The 16,420-nt window shown below is 44.1% G+C and overlaps 1 protein-coding gene across 1 annotated transcript; it reads left to right on the top strand.

Annotated features, from left to right (window-relative positions):
- Positions 1-201: 201 nt before the first annotated feature.
- Positions 202-13,738, top strand: ACAA2 (acetyl-CoA acyltransferase 2). Its single transcript, XM_018920035.3, has 9 exons — positions 202-388; positions 1,969-2,097; positions 3,831-3,947; positions 5,294-5,441; positions 7,707-7,882; positions 8,810-8,939; positions 11,152-11,222; positions 11,761-11,915; positions 13,100-13,738. The coding sequence occupies exons 1-9, from the start codon at positions 383-385 to the stop codon at positions 13,182-13,184; spliced, it is 1,017 nt and encodes a 338-aa protein (XP_018775580.1). The 5' UTR covers positions 202-382; the 3' UTR covers positions 13,185-13,738.
- The last annotated feature ends 2,682 nt before the right edge of the window (positions 13,739-16,420 follow it).

Raw genomic sequence — 16,420 nt, 5'->3', positions numbered from 1 at the left:
CTACTGTCACTTTTAAAAATCTATCAATGTTGGAGAAATTAAACTGCCCCTCTTTTACCTTGGAGGTTCCAGTGTCCGCACTGTTTTATTTCATGTCCTGTAGCCACACTCCCCCGTGGAGGCTGGCTTGGCGCTGTCCTGTGCCTGAGGTGCTGCCTGTGGATAATTTCTGCCCCCGTTGGGGGCGTGTTCACTGTGGGTCATTTCTGCCCCCTCTGCAGGTGTGTTCATCGTGGCAGCCAAGCGCACTCCCTTCGGCACTTACGGGGGGCTGCTCAAGGACTTCTCGGCCACCGACCTGACGGAGCATGCCGCTCGAGCCGCGCTGGCTGCGGGCAAGGTGCCCCCCGAGATCATCGACAGTGTCGTCGTGGGCAACGTCATGCAGGTTGGTAGCCTGGAAAATCTCCTGCTCCAGGGCTATTTCAGGCACCCTCGGTGTGGCCCTGTAGACAGCTGCCTCTGGCCAGCAGCCAAAGGGGTGGAAGTGGAAGGGGTCAGTAGCAGTTTGCAGGCTAGTGTTTCTTGCTTGTGCTTGAGGGATGTATCCTGTGCGATTTGTGGTGCTGTTGGGAGCAAGGCTTAGCTTGCTTCTTTTAGTGCCAGGGGTAGTTTAAACGAGGACGAGCTAAAAGTATGTGTCAATTAACTGGTTATTTGCTAATCCCAGGTATGTTTCCCTTGTTTAAATGGCTCGACCTGTGTGACTCAGTGATCAGTGTTTTTTCACTGAGTTGCATAAATCTCTTTCTGTGTTAAGCCTGTAAGTGATTTGAGTCTATTTCTCTTGTGTTTTCCATAGAATTTTTTTTTTGAGTTTCCTTTGAGCTGGAAGGATTCATGCTTTGATTGGCAGAGACATTTGGACAATCGTGTCTTTTCCAAAGAGGATGCTGTTGTATGCATTGCAGAACTGCAGTTACCCACACATACAAATGAGGATCTTTGTTTTAGGCAAGACAGCAAAGAACATTCCTAGCTTTTTTGTTTTTTCCTTGCTTTGTATTCTGATTTCGTCATTACTATTTAGGGTGGGGACTTTTTTTTGCTCTGCAGGTTTCAAGGATGCAGAAGAAGCAAGTAGCTGAGAACTTGGACAATAAGCAAAGAAACAGGCAGTGTTCCTTCTTTGGATTTTTAGCCAAAAGAGTAGCTTTAAATTATTCTGTCTCCTACAGCTACCATCTAAGCTTCTTTTATTAAGCTTTTCAATTTTGTAAGAGCTGTTTGTGGCCTGGGAAAGCATTGCTGCACTCAGATCTCTTGTACTGCTTTCACACAATAAATAGCAATCTCCTGATAAAGTTTTTTTTTATTTTGAAATGTCTTTTCCTTTGCATCATACTTCCTCATCCCAGTAGATTTTTTTTTAAATTGTGTTTTTTTGATATGTTGTTTGAATAAGTTTAATTAACTATGAATGTATGACTATTTCAAACTCCCCTTCTTCAGCAGAAGTGGCTTGATTAATTTTTTTTTTTTTCTGAACTTGCAGTAGTATTGTAGCACTGTGCACAGAACTGTGTCTTTATGATAGGTTTTAGCTTAGGGCATGTTCCCTAAGAGCATAGATATTCTCTCTGGTTTTGGGAGGCCTTCCCCTGTTAGTCTGAGCAATATTGATTTACCTTAAAATAATTGCAGCTCGCCAGGCAGGATCTCCCCTTGTGTCAGCCTGCTGTGTGGGTGCTGTTTTGAAAATAAGGGATAAGGAAAAAAAACATAAAGTTGCTGACTTAACACATGCTTTTTTTAAAATGCATATTAAGGCAGTGACACTTTCATATCCTCTGATAGTGTCTTCTTGAGCTGAATCAAAGTGCTTTGGGTGAGCAGTGGGATTTCTGCTGAACATGCACCATCTTCTGTCTGGGATGCAATTACACCATTCTGACTTTCCATCAAGACTTTTTTTGCTTTCCAAACCAACGGGAGTGTGACCAGATCTCTTTCCTGTTCTGCCTGCAGAGCTCCTCAGATGCCATCTACATTGCAAGACACGTTGGTTTGCGAGTGGGAGTTCCCATATCTGTCCCAGCCCTCACTGTCAACAGGCTCTGTGGCTCTGGCTTCCAGTCCATTGCCAACGGCTGTCAGGTACAAAGCTGTGTTTCTGTGTCAGTTGTAGCTTTTGTCAGGCATTTAACATGTAGAAACATGTGCTTTGTGTTTGGGATGAGTCTTCACATGGATTTTTGACAGAGATTTCTATTGTCCAAGACAGTTTTTTGCAGGAGTTCAGCCACCACAGTGCCGCATCGTGTGGTTGGTTCTTAAAATCCAAGTACTGTCATAATTTTTGGTTTAATATGAGGAATGGAACAAGTGTTAGCTGGTGAAGTGGAGCTCAGCTGAGCTGTGGTTGCCTCCCACAATCCTGTTTGTATGGACTGGAATTACTGGACTCCAGGAGTCTTTAATCTCTTGATCATTGTTTATATCCTCACCTGGCTAGCGTGTAAGCAGCAAGCTGAACTTTTTAAGTATGCTTTTGTTCAAAGATCCAAACCTCTCATGGGTTAAGTAGTTTATGGTGTGACTTCTTTTAAAATAGAAGAGAATCAACTTCCCTTTGAGGAGTTGGCCAAAAACATTGAGTCAGAGCACACGGATTTTTATTTCATTTGCTCATACATTGCTTTTATGAATACTTGAACGAGCAGATTGTTGACTGTGTGGGATTTTTTTTGGTTTTCCGTGGCTATAGAATTATTTTAGGTCTGATACTCTAGAAGAAAAAAAATGAAAAATGTAGAGATAAGGTTACATGTTTGCAATAATATCCGCCCAACTGTTTTTAACTGTTTTTACTAGTGTTTTTGCCCAGGCCATACACACATTTGTCCACACTGAAAAATCTGCTGCAGAATGTGACCACTTTTACTGGAAGCATGGTGGTGAGGTTCTTTTCAAAGATGGCATTTCATCAATGCAGCCTGTGCTGCTTAGGTGCTCACAGAGTTTTTAGTAACTGTAGAGAGCATCTCAGCACGTATTGCTACACACAAGTTATTGACTAGAAATCTCAAATGCATATCAAGATCACAGAATCATCGAACTGTTTGTGTTGGAAGGCACATCAAAGGACACCCAGTCCCACCCCCTGCCATGGGCAGAGACACCTTCCACTACCCCAGGTTGCTCCAAGCCCTGTCCAGCCTGGCCTTGGGCACTGCCAGGAATGGGGCAGCCACAGCTTCTCTGGGGTAATTTAATTTTCTTTCATATAGTTCATAAAAAACCTCAAAGTCCAACTCAGTGAAACATTTTAAGGCAGCACTATTTTTGAATGCTTTAATGGTGCATCTAAGAATTGGGACTTTTAGGTTCTGTGTGCTTTGCCATTGATGAATTTGTGTGTTTTGGGTACTTACTTTGGCAGCTACCTAGCTGTTGTCTTCTAAAATTATGTCCCATTTTTTTTGAATTGTAAGGTCTTACTTCAGGCTTTGAAGTGTAATTTGTGTTCCTTTTGAGAAGAGTGGGAGCTCAAAACCACAAGCACAACTTTTTGTGAACCAAACCACACAAGCATGCAGATGCCTGATGTCTTTGTTCCTCTGCTCTGTCATGTGTGCACACCCATATTCTCTTCTTCCCTCATGGATACAATCATTCTTTGCTGAAGGGAAGAAAAAGGGATGTGGCATGAAGGAGACAGACCCCACCATTAACAGAAGGGTGAACCCTTTATACATGTGCACACATGGATAAGCTTGAATTCATTCTAAGTTCTTTGCTTTGTAGGTGACAACCTCTTCTTTTAAAGCAGTTGTTACTTTCTTACTCAAGCTAAATCCTAGATGTGTTTTGTTTTACTGTGTTGACAGGAAATTTGCCTGAATGAGTCAGAGGTTGTTCTGTGTGGCGGAGCTGAGAGCATGAGCCAGGCTCCTTACGCGGTTCGGAAGGTTCGGTTCGGAACCAGATTAGGAGCAGAACTCAAGGTACTTCCTTTGTTCTGTGAGCAAAGCTTTGTTTAGGATCAGGATTGTAGGCTCCGTATCCTTGCAAATGAAATTGTTGGAGATTAGATCCAGAATTTGTAATTTAAAGCATTTATCTAGTATTCAGACAGTATCAAAACAGTAGGTTCAGGCCATTTGGTGAAGTGTGCTCGTTTTCCAGCTTTTTCAAAACCATTTTTGAGTTCCTGTCCCATGTTAAACATACCAATAAACTCTTGGACACAAAATTTAGTTTACTTAGTACATCCTCTGCAGGTACTACGTAAAAAATGTCTGTGAAGTAGAGGCACACACAGTTTAGGCAAGTAATGCCATGCAGTAGGTAGAGAGATTGGTAAAGAGTACATTTACCTCCAAGCTGTGAGCATCTCTCAGTTTCAAAGTGGAGCCGTGACGTTAAATCCATTGACAAGTAAGTTATCTTTACATTTTCTTCTCAAGATAGGTCCTGAGTGAATACTGTGGGAAATGTGCAGCACAGTAAATCGATAACATGCCACCATCTACTCAGTAGGTCATAACTGACATCAAAATGCAAAATTAGGATATTTCAGTGTTTCAGCTCACACCTTTTTTCCTCACACCTTATTTCCATTGTGAAGGTGGTGAATATGATGTCCTAGATTCTGTTCTTGTGTGGCACAGGTCCTATGGACAGCACCTTCACAAAGTTGCTGATAAACCAAGTTGGTGCAACTGTGTTCTTACCTAAAGATAACTGAATTACACAGTGACAGGTGAATGGTTTGTCTTGCAGAACTTTACTGTTGACAGAGATAACAAAACCCATCTGAACTGACTGGACTTACCTTTATCAGGTTGAGTGAAAGTAGACTTGAGTATCTTCTCCCCTGAGATGTTATATCCACAGAAACCTCTGACTCTAGTAAGGGGATTTACCAACAGAAGAGAAAGAGCTAAAGAATCAGTAGGCTGTTGTGCCTTCTCACAGTGCCTCCCATTTCTTTCCTGGCAACCAAGAAGTTTGCTCGCAGGACTCTAATAAGTAATTAATACAGAAGCGAAATATGCTGAAATACTAAAAATCTATTTTTAAAGCTTTCCCCAAGCCTCTTGGGGCCACGTGTGAGTGGAAGGAATTGCACTAGAGTGTAATGGAGATTAATTAGAATAGCAAACAAGAACTTGCACGCTGTTTTTCACTGTGTTCATTCTAATAAATCAGTAAGTTATCTGTAGGTAACCTGAATTAATTTTACAAAGAGCCATTAGTTTCTGAGAGACTGCTGAACAGTTAGAAGCTGTCAGTCATAAATACAGTATTGGCGTGCTTTCTGATTTCCTTCTTCTGATGTTCCATGCAGCTGGAAGACACGTTGTGGGAAGCCCTAACAGATACACATGTTAAAATCCCTATGGCAGTGACAGCTGAGAACCTGGCTGCAAAATACAGCATCTCCCGGGAGGACTGTGACCGCTACGCGCTCAAAACCCAGCAGAGGTGCAAAGCTGGTGAGTGAGTCGAGCTGAGGAAGTGTTTGTGTGACACCAGTTTCAAGTCTAGTCAGTCTTTAGCATTGGTTCAAAGTGTTCTAAGGGTTTCTCTGGCTCTCGGTGCCCTTGTGCTTCTGTTTGCATGCTGTAACTTGTGATTTTGTTGGCCCCATGGTACAAATAACACATTCTTAGGGGGGGTTGATGTTGACAGTATGCTGAGTGAGGGGTTGCACCCCTCAGAGGGTTCAGTGGGAGCCCCTTTCCAATGCCTTCTTGTGCCTTCCTCAGAGACATTTCTTAGCTGTTGAGGTAGCAAACACCACTGGCCAGTCATGGGTCAGCTCCAGCCTGAGCAGGATTCATGTTGGTGAATGTCGTTTGTTGGTGCCCTCTGGTGGGATGCAGCATTGTCCCAGGCATGCCTGACTGCACTCCTTTCTTTCCTCTGCACTGCAGAACTTGTCTTCCAAAGTGACCCACATCCTCCTTGTGTGCCAGCATGTGCTGTAATTCATCTAAATCCCTCTGCTTTCTTCTGCAAATTGAATGTTGTTCTTGAATGCTTGAACAGTCAGAGCACATGGAATCTGAAGAGGGGATATTTGTTTAGGAGCTGTGTTTTAAACTGTTCTCTGGGTGGTTTGTGTGCCCAAAACCATAATTCCGAGGCATTCAGCTCTGGGCCTGCAATGTAGGAAGGAAGTGGAGCTGCTGGAGCAGAGGAGGGCACGGAGATGCTGCCAGGGCTGGAGCCCCTCTGCTCTGGAGCCAGCCTGGCCCAGCTGGGGCTGTTCACCTGCACAAGAGAAGGCTCCAGGGACACCTCAGAGCCCCTGCCAGGGCCTCCAGGGGCTCCAGGAGAGCTGCACAGGCACTGGGCACAAGGCATGGAGGGACAGCAGCCAGGGAATGGCTTCCCAGGGCCAGAGGGCAGGCACAGATGGGATCTTGGGAATGAGGAATTGCTGTCTGGGAGGGTGGGCAGGCCCTGGCCCAGGGTGCCCAGAGCAGCTGTGGCTGTCCCTGGATCCCTGGCAGTGCCCAAGGGCAGGCTGGGCAGGGCTTGGAGCAGCCTGGGATGCTGGAAGGTGTCCCTGCCCATGGGATGGGGTTGGAGCAAGATAGACTTTAAGATCCCTTCCTACCCAAACCATCCCAGGTTTCTGTGACTCAGTTACTGTGAAGTTTAGGCCAAAATCCAGTAGAATGTGCAGTGGCCATTCTGAGACTCAACATACATTACAGGCCAGAAGTGAACATACAAAGGAAAGATCTAAAGCATGGTTTTAGATTCTAATGATGGCGCATTTTAACAGCTGCACTCTTGAAGGAAGATTTTGTATTTTTTCTAATGGATGTAGAAGAGCTTTTTATAACTTTCCTTCATGGTTTATTACTCTTCCTGCTTGTTCCTCTTCTTACCTAACTCCTGCTATTTATGGAGCCTTTGCTAGAAACTGTTTCTTGTTTTATAGGATTTTACCTTGCTGTTTTTATTTCTGCCTGTAGGACCAGGTCATCTTATCCCACAGTAAAGAGAGAGTCCTGTGTGTAATCAGGAAAGAAAAAGGTTTTGAAGAATTTATTGAGAATTCTAGAGGTAGCTAAACAACATCAGATCTGACAAGTTCAGTGTCTTAGTTTTAAATCTCTGCTGTATTAGGCAATCTGGCCAGAGGCTTTTTTGAGCATCTTAGATACCTGCAATGCCTTGAATTGTTTTAGGTTATTTAGGCAGCTGAATCCCATTCTAAGATCTTGGCTTGACAGTGAGAGCTGTTGGAGGATCACCTTGAGCAGGATTTTGATTGATATACAGTATCTTATCAACAGAAACAATGTGGCTCAAGAGGTTTTCTGCTCATTCCTCTCTTGAGTGAGATTTACATCTTGGCCATCTGAGAAATGACAGAGCTGTAAAATAAAGAAGCAGTAAAGGGGAATATACTAAAAATAAACATGGTGGTTTACACAAAAAAGCCAAACCAGAAAGAGTTCTGCTGTTTAAACCTGAAATAAAGATTAGGCCAATATCTGAGGCTTTCTTTGGAGAAGTTTGACAGTGTACTTGTATAGTTTTTGCCCAATTTCTTAAAATAACAAAAGACACAAAAAAACCCCAACAATAAATAAGCAAAATAAAGCATAAATATTGCTGTCCCCAAACTTTTGTATAGAGTTAGAAGCTGTGTGCACATGAAAATATGATTGTTGGTCATGTTAGGCAATCATCTTGATGTTTTTATCAGGTCCTTTTTATTTTCCTTTTTGTGGTTGCAGCTAATGATGCTGGCTACTTTAAGGCTGAGATGGCACCAATTGAGGTGAAGACAAAAAAGGGTAAAGAAAGCATGCAAAAGGATGAGCACCCAAAACCCCAGACCACCATGGAACAGCTGACAAAACTCCCATGTGTCTTTAAAAAGGATGGAACAGTCACGGCTGGGAATGCTTCAGTGAGTACATCAGACCCCTGGGTTGGGCACGTGTCCCCTCTGTGGTTCTCCAAATTTATTGCCACTGTTTTTATCTCTCACCCAGTTGGCTCTCAGTTGTGTCTCCTGACAAAAATGACTTCTAATTCTGCAGCTAAATGCCCCAGCTGACTCTCCCAGCCTCGTGCCAGGTGATCCTGGCAGGTGCCAGGGGATCCTTCAGTCAGCTCCTAAGCCCTAAATTTGATTCTGTGGGTTGCCACTGATATTGCAGTGAGACATTGGCATTTCCTCATCAGCCTTGAGTTGTGCAGTTGGTGGCTGCAGTGGCTCTGTAGCCACTCTACTTTTTTGGGGGGCAGTGGTAACTGAAGTTCCTTGCTTTAAACCTACATTTTTTTAGTGGGCATACTGCTGCTGCTCATCTTCTTACCACAGCTACTGTCCTCTGTCCCCCAAACCACAGTTTGGTCTTACCCAGAAGATACTCAGTGCTTAGCAGCATGTCATTATGGACTGTTCCTCTCATAGTCATTATCTTAATTGATTAAAGTTCTTTGGGCCAGATGGAGTGCTGTGATCATACAGTCTGAATTCATGCCTAAAATAGATCATAGCCACAGACACTGTGGGTATCTGTAAAGTATCGTTTCTAATTAATAGCACTTACATTTTATCCGTTATTAATAGTGTCCTTGCAAGTCAGCAGAATCATATTTCCAATGCAGGGAAGACTTATTTTTCTAACACATTGGAATTCATGAAACGTTTATCTATATTTAACTGTCTATCCTCAGAATAGTGGGGATTTTTTGTTGTTTTGAAGAAACATTGTTAAATGGTAATTATAGTACCTTAGACTCAAGCCCCTTTTGGGGGTTAAAGAGTGTGAGGATTTTTTTGCTTCTTTGTATTTTCTCACTAAGAATGCTTCTCTCTTACTGCAAGGGTGTGTGTGATGGAGCTGGTGCAGTCATCCTTGCCAGTGAATCAGCACTTAAAAAGCACAGTCTCACTCCTCTGGCAAGAGTAGTAGCTTATCATTCAGCTGGCTGTGACCCTTCTATCATGGGCATTGGTAAGTTGCAGTAAAGCACATCATTTTATGACATCAAACAGCACTAAAATGTTCTTGTCATGAGTATTCTGAAGGAAAGAAATGCGCTCAGGCTGATGGTTCTGAAGGTGTTTGTGTGTCCTGCTGTCCATCCCGCTGTGTCAGTCCATCCTGTTGTGCAGAGGGACAGATTTGCTCCTCAGTTTGGCTGGAAGGGTGTGTGCAGTGTCTGACCCACAGTAATAATTAGCACATGCACAGTCCTCCAGGCTCTTCTTTCTTCCCCTGCTTTACTGTCTCTTTTAGTTAAGAAAGCAAACACTCATACATTTTTTTTAACCATTTTCTTCTTAAGTACACTTTCATTTCCTGTAAACTCTAAATCTCTTGATAAAATGTGTAACTCTGAGTTGCCTGCCTCACCTCTTGCTGATGGAATAGTGCAACCTTCCAGCAGTTTCAGTGGCTCAAGCTGCTTGGATCCCAGGATATGCATCTGTTCATGTATTACTTGGAAAGCCAAAAGCCTTTTCTGGGTTGCTTTAGTCCCATATTTTCTGTTTCCTTATTAGGTATTTTCTGTTTCCTCTCTTAGTGCAAACAGTCCCTCATAGCAAATCCAGACGCCACAGGATTTTTCCCTTCACTTTAGTTTGCAGACAGCATTGTATCCCAGCATTGCTTTTCCTCTCTGTGTTCTGTTCAGAGGAGCCATTGTTGGCAGGTTCTGTGTGGCAGCAGAAATGCAAATGAGGCATTTGTCAGATTTGTTTTCCTGCTCAGACTGTCTGACTGACACAGCCTTCAAAGCAAAAGTGGAGGGAGGGTTTTCTTCGCTGGACTTGGTGCTGGCATTGTGCTTCCTAGACCAGCCCATTCTCTCCACCTCTTCTAGCTTGCTTAAAAACTTCATAAATCATATGGAGGATCACTTAGTATCCCAACTCTTTCGCACCACAGCTCGTCCCCAGCAGCTCAAAGAGACCAGATGAGGTTCATCGACGTGACAGCAGCAGATCTGACAAACAGGAGCTCAGTCTGAGCCACTGTCCTTTCACATACTGATAGCAGGTCCTGTCTCACAGTGTTCAGTGACAGAATTCATTGTTTTAAAAAAAAGAGAGGGGGGGGGAAAAGTTTACTTGGCTGTCATTAGGGGTCTTTGTGTTGTCTACATGAAACCCTCCCATTACTCTGATGCGTAACAGGCATACTAAAATCCTTCCCTAATAAGATGCACTTAGTCTGGTGCTAAGCTGCCTGGGGCTCCCTGAAACTCCACTGAGCTCTGAACTGGGCCCTTTCTTATTTTAATTTTTCTGCCTCTTTGGTAATTTACATTTTTACATATTTATTCTTTGAGCTGTGTGTTTTCAACGCCATTTTTTGGTGGTGTTAGCATTTGGGATTGTTGGTGATAGCATTTAGGATTGTTGGTGTTTTAGAACTGAATGGTCAGCCGCCACCCAACATCTCGGTATGTTTCTCCGACAAGCAGGTACCTGATTAACCCTTCCAAATTCTCTTTGAGTGTGTGTTTCCTTAGGTGGCTGTGTTTAGGATTAATTTCCCTTAGGAGTTTGTATTAGGTTATAGAAGTCAGCTTTCTTCCAGAGGACAGTGTTGTTGCCAAACTCTTAATAGTCTGAAACCCAAAATCTTACTTTCTTCAGTTGTCCAAGACAACTGGGTCTGAGGGAGCATTTAATTGTTTGGAATAAACTAATTAAATGTTTGGCTTTTTACTAGAAGATTTTCAGATATATTAAGAACACCAAAACAGCAATACCCATAACTAAGCACATGACCAGCAAACTCTAGAGCAGCCTGTATTTTTCCTATTTTGTTTCCCTGGAGGCTGCAAGTGGTGAGGGAATAAATGGAACCAAGATTACTGGGAAGGAGAATGCCTCACAACCATTGTGAAGTTGTTTTTTTTTTTACCTGGGGACTGTCACTTCTCTTGACTCAAAAGCACTGTGTGCAGCAGTAGTGACACTCTTAGCTTTCCCTTGCTGTATGTTTGCAAGGAGATCAAGCAGTGTTGAGATGTAGGAGCTCTCTTACCACCTAATAAAGCAGTTGAGTGACATATCCAGAATTCATTATCTGCACAGAGGCTTGTGGGAGGGGTTCTCATAAGGCTTTATGAGTTTGTCCTATGTAAAACAAGTTTCGAATACTTAATTTAATAATTTTTTAATTTTACTAACTGCATATGATTTCCAAACAGGCCCTGTACCTGCAATTACAGAGGTTTTGAAGAAGGCAGGACTGACCCTGAAGGATATGGATTTGGTAGAGGTGAGATATTTTTACAGGAGCAGTGATTTTACCCCTGATCTTTTTAGCAGAAGGATTCCACTCATTCCATGTCGGTGTTCTTGCCTGTCAGGAGCCTGCCTGACCTCTGTCCATCCAGGGTCTGCTGCACAGTCACTACAAAAATCCCAGGCACATGGAAACTGGAAATGGTGTGGTTGCATTCCGTGGAACAAAAATATCCTCATGTGACATGATGTTTTACTCCACTGGCTGGACTCCTCATGTTTTAATTAGTGATACATGTGAACAGGGCCTTTTTCTGTCAGAGCAGCAGACTCTTCATGGACCCACTGTCTCAGAACATACTGGACTTTTTTTTAGAAAATACACCTCCTACTTGCATAGTGTTTGAATTTATTTGGGTTGGATTGACAGATGTCTGTTGGCTGATATAGACACCGCATTTAAGGTTTCTCTCAGAAGGACCTGGAGGACCAGCTCACCTCATTTAATCTTGTTTGCACACATGCTGCTGAAAGCTGGTGTTAAAAGTTCTGTCCTTTCTCTGGTGCTTTAGGTAAATGAGGCATTTGCACCTCAGTATCTGGCTGTGGAAAAGGTGTTGGGCCTTGACCCTGAGAAAACCAACGTCAACGGAGGTGCCATCGCCATCGGCCACCCCCTGGGGGCCTCGGGCTCACGGATCACAGCTCACCTGGTGCATGAATTAAGGTATGAGCACAGCAGCTGCTCAGCCTGGTGCACTGCTGGTGGATGGATTTATGCCTGCTGACATTTTGGGCACGGATACCATGTGACTAAATTCTTCTGGTCGGCCAGCCTAAAACTTTCCTGGCTGGAGTGGGCCACTTTCTGTACAAGTTTGCCATGTCTGTGCTGCAGGGCAGGTCCTGCACTTGCCCCACATCCCATCCTGTTGTCATGACAGCATTTGTTAGTTCACCTAGATCTGATCCAAGCCCACAGGAGTCTGTGGAAGGGTTTCCTTTTTTTAGAAAGGCCTTTGGGCAAAGTCTGTTCTCTTCTTAACGTGGTACATTTCATAGAATCATGGAGTTCTAGAATGCTTTGGGTTGGAAGGGACTTTAGAGACCATCTCATTCCACCCCCTGCCCTGGGCAGGCACACTTTCCACTATGCCAGGTTGCTCCAAGCCCTGTCCAACCTGGCCTTGGATACTGCCAGGGATGGAACAGCCACAGCTGCTCTGGGAAACCTGTGCCAGGGCCTCATCATCCTCATGGCCAGTAATTCCTTCCCAATATCCTGTCTAACCCTTGTCCTCTGACAGTGGAAGCCATTCCCCCTTGCCCTATCCCCCTGCAGTCCTTTAGCTGCTGGAAGGGGATGCTTTAAAACACTTTGTTGTCGCCTTCTCTCACCTTTAGCCCATTTTCAGAAATTCTGGCTCTTTTGGCTTGCTTAATATGCTTAGCACCATTTTAATTCCCCCCCCCAGGGTGGAGATCACTGTGTCTCTTTGCTTGTACTTGCAACACTGTCTCAGTGTTCAGCCGTGAAACTTCAGATCATTTGCACCTCCCAGAAATCTGTTTCTTGGAGTGTGGCTGTAGGAAACCTAGAATTTAAAAACGACCTCAGTTTTTAGTTTAAAAACTACTCCAGAAAGGTTCAGGTGGAGTCTGGTGGAAGAAGTTTGTGCCTTTGGCAGGGGCTGGAACCAGATGATGTCTAAAGTCATTGTTCAGAAATATTTCAACAGCCCTTGAGACTTCATGGTATTTTACTAGAAAAATAGCAGCATGGACATTCTAAAACGTCATTGTCAGTGACAGCCAGTTGGTAGCTGGCTGTCACTGACAAAATAAAATCAGGACAGGAGCTGCTGTGGCTCCCTGCAGTAACCAATCCTCCCTGTTGCTGTTTCTGAGCAGGCGCCGTGGTGGGAAGTACGCGGTCGGGTCAGCGTGCATCGGCGGAGGGCAAGGCATTGCTGTGCTCATTGAGAACACAGCCTGAGCCCTCCTGGGCACTGCAGCCTGGCCTGAGCTGCTGATCCCCCGAGAAACCTGCCTCCTCTGACAGCAGAGCATCGCTGCCTGCCTTTCCTGCAAGGTAAAGGAATGACTGAGAAGTCAGAATTCGGAACAAAAAAGATTCATTGATGTCTTTCTAACTAAAGGAAGTGGAGCGTCAATATAATTTCACACTGATGAAGTATTTTCTGAAAGCTTCTTTTCAATCAATGTATTTCTGTAGGCAAAATTATTTTCATTTCCTGAGGAAATTGCCTGTCAAACTTTCACCCAACCTGCCTTAAAATAGCAGTCAGTGCAGTTTTTTAAGCAAGTATTGCTTAAACTTATTTCAGCTACTGACACTGTCTGACACATGTGCCTCTTTTATTATCAGGAAATGTGAAAATGCAATCAGAGACTTTCTGAAGTATATATTGATTGTGGATTGATGGCTATTAACATGTACCTTACTGTCCTGCAAGGGAAAAGAACAGAAGCTGAAATTTTCATTGTGCCTCCCAAAAGAATAATAAATATAACACACAAATAAAAAAGGCTTGGTGTTCTGTTTGTTAGTTTATTTTAAAAGTAAATCAGTCTGAAATTTATTACTTTCGGCAAATCAGTGTTGGGTTTTGGAGACAGTGTTTCTACTGGTTATCTGGTAGTTTCTAGAGAACTCCAGCAAATCTGCCAGCCTCCTGAGAAGGGGTATGGCTGCATCTGCCCTGTTATCACAGTAGCTGCACCCATTCAGCATCTCTTTCTTAAACTTCCTCTGATAGTACCACCCATATTTCTTGGGTCTGTTGGTGTGGGGCAGTTCTTGGCCAGTTTGGGAGGTGCGGCTCTGAGGAAGCTGCCCCAGAGGCATTGGAGTTGGAGTTATGAATCTTTTGACAGAACCAGCATGACAGTGGGGTGAAATGAAGTCTTTGTGCTCACTGGAGTCCTTCAGGCTGCCGTGAACAGCTTGCAGCTTGCTCTGATGTGCATGTCTGCATCAGGTACTCCCTGGAGAGGGCCCTGTCAGAGACAACACACACCTCTCCATCACTCCTCATCCTCTGTCCCCTGTCAAATATTCCTTACCTACAACAGCTTCTTGCCACTCTGCTGGCATGGGAGGATTGTGAAAACCAGGCAGTTACTCAAACCTGTCTGCCTAGCCTAGCAGGAATTTCAGGTCAAGGCAAGTGTTGCTACAGCTGGTGGATAACAATTGAAGTATGCTGATCACCTTCCCAGGGGTTTTCATGGGTGCAATGACTTTAACAACTCTAGAGATATTTAGCACTGTTTATATGGATTAAAAAAATCTCAAACCAACCCAGCTGCCCTAGGGCAGCAAAGCAGATGTTTATCTAATACAGTATCTCTTTTCCTCTTTCTACTCTTATTGTAGTAAATTGGGATTACTGGGATTTCACTGATTTGCCACATGGATTTTGCCACATCTTTTGCAGGGGGATTTTTATTTAATAACCAATAGTGCTTTCTGAAATAACCAATAACTAATTCCTTGTTCCTTCTTAGAATCATAGAAACTTGGAATACCCTGAGCTGGAAGGGACCCACCAGGATCACCCATTCCAGCTCCTGCCCTGCACAGACCCCCAGCAATCCCACCCTGGGCATCCCTGGCAGCGCTGTCCAAAGGCTCCTGGAGCTCTGGCAGCCTCGGGGCCGTGCCCATCCCTGGGGAGCCTGGGCAGTGCCAGCACCCTCTGGGGGAGACCCTTTCCCCGATAACCCACCTAAACCTGTCCTTACAGAACTTCATGTCATTCCCTCAGGTCTGGTCACTGATTATAGAGATCATGGATGTGTGCTGCCCCTCTTCTTGTCCTCATGGAGGAATTTATGGGCAGTTCTTGACTGTGGATGATTCCTGAATTCTCGTTTTCAGTGAACTGGATAAGTTTTTCCAGGATCTCATCCCCGTGCAATAACAGTTATTTCTGAGATCATCAATGTGTGTTTACAGTAAATCCCCTTCATGTGCTTTATTTAGCACACAATGTTTCATTTCCCCTTTTTATCACTCACATTTTTGAGATTCATGTGTAATTCTAGCCATGAGAGCTGCATTTGGTCATCCTGAATTATGGTGTAATTCCTGCAGAATGCATCATGCTGTCCACTTTCTTTTCCAGAGAACTTTTTATGCATAAACTACAGCTTCCAGATGCCTTGACAAATATGTTATCAGCACTGCTGATGTACATCCTCCTGCCAGTAACCTTTCTTTGCAGTGTGAGCCAGCTGCTTATTCCCAAATCATTCTGTTTTTATCCTGTTCATTTTCTGTGAGAACTGAAGAGGCTGAGAGGCTTTGTCACACAAAAGTGAGGCAGTGAAAAATCCTTTCCCATGAAGTTACCGGGACTTCAGGCAGTGCAGCTCTAATGCTTGCAGCTTCTTTCACATCACCCAGCTGAAGTCAGCCAGGTCAGAGTGATGTGTTCATGGAATCATGGAGTGGTTTAGTTGGAAGGGACCTTGGAGACTGTCTCATCCCAGCCTCTGCCATGGGCAGGGACTCCTTGCACCAGATGAGATTGTTCCAGCCTGGCCTTGGACACTTCCAGGGATCCAGGGGCAGCCACAGCTGCTCTGGGCACCCTGTGCCAGGGCCTGCCCACCCTCCCAGCCAGCAATTCCTTCCCAATAGCCTATCAAAATCTTCTTTGTGCAAATTAAACTGTTAAATGGTTGAGACCAGTGACAATCCCTCTGCATTCCTCTTCTGTAGTTCCTGGTTTCACTTTGAAACCTAGAGCATGGCAATCCCAGAAGGCCAAAACCAGGTCCCGTGCTAGGCCCTACACAAACACAGTTTGCTGTGCTTCAGAATCACAGAATGGTTTGGGTTGGAAGGGGCATTAAAGATCATCTACTTCCAAACCCAGTGCCATGGGCAGAGATTCAAAATACTTGCTTTTTCTTGCTGAGTTATCATTAAAGATGAGCAGAAGCACTGATGTTTGATTCCTGAGCCAATCTTCCACATTATGTGGGAGTGCTGAGCCTTGAGGATTTGGTGTGAGCTTGTCTTTGCCAGTAAGCCCTATCATTTATTGCAGAATAGCAGCAGAAATACCTGATCCTTGTACTAATTCCCAGCTATGTTCTCTGATTTCCTGGATATAACAATGGTTGAACTGTTTTTCTGCCTTTGGGAAATTAAGGTATCTCTGCTGAGAGCAGTTGGGATTACGGGAATTTAAGTGTCCT

Source organism: Serinus canaria, chromosome Z, assembly GCF_022539315.1.
Source record: "Serinus canaria isolate serCan28SL12 chromosome Z, serCan2020, whole genome shotgun sequence".
NCBI classification, from domain to species: Eukaryota; Metazoa; Chordata; class Aves; order Passeriformes; family Fringillidae; genus Serinus; species Serinus canaria.
This window is presented reverse-complemented; position numbering and strand designations above follow the sequence as displayed.

What these genes read in the sequence shown, in the direction of transcription:
- ACAA2 (XM_018920035.3), top strand. An exon ending in CCCTTCTATCATGGGCATTG is followed by an intron (nt 8,940 to 11,151) that starts GTAAGTTGCAGT and finishes ATTTCCAAACAG; the next exon opens with GCCCTGTACCTGCAATTACA. An exon ending in CACCTGGTGCATGAATTAAG is followed by an intron (nt 11,916 to 13,099) that starts GTATGAGCACAG and finishes GTTTCTGAGCAG; the next exon opens with GCGCCGTGGTGGGAAGTACG.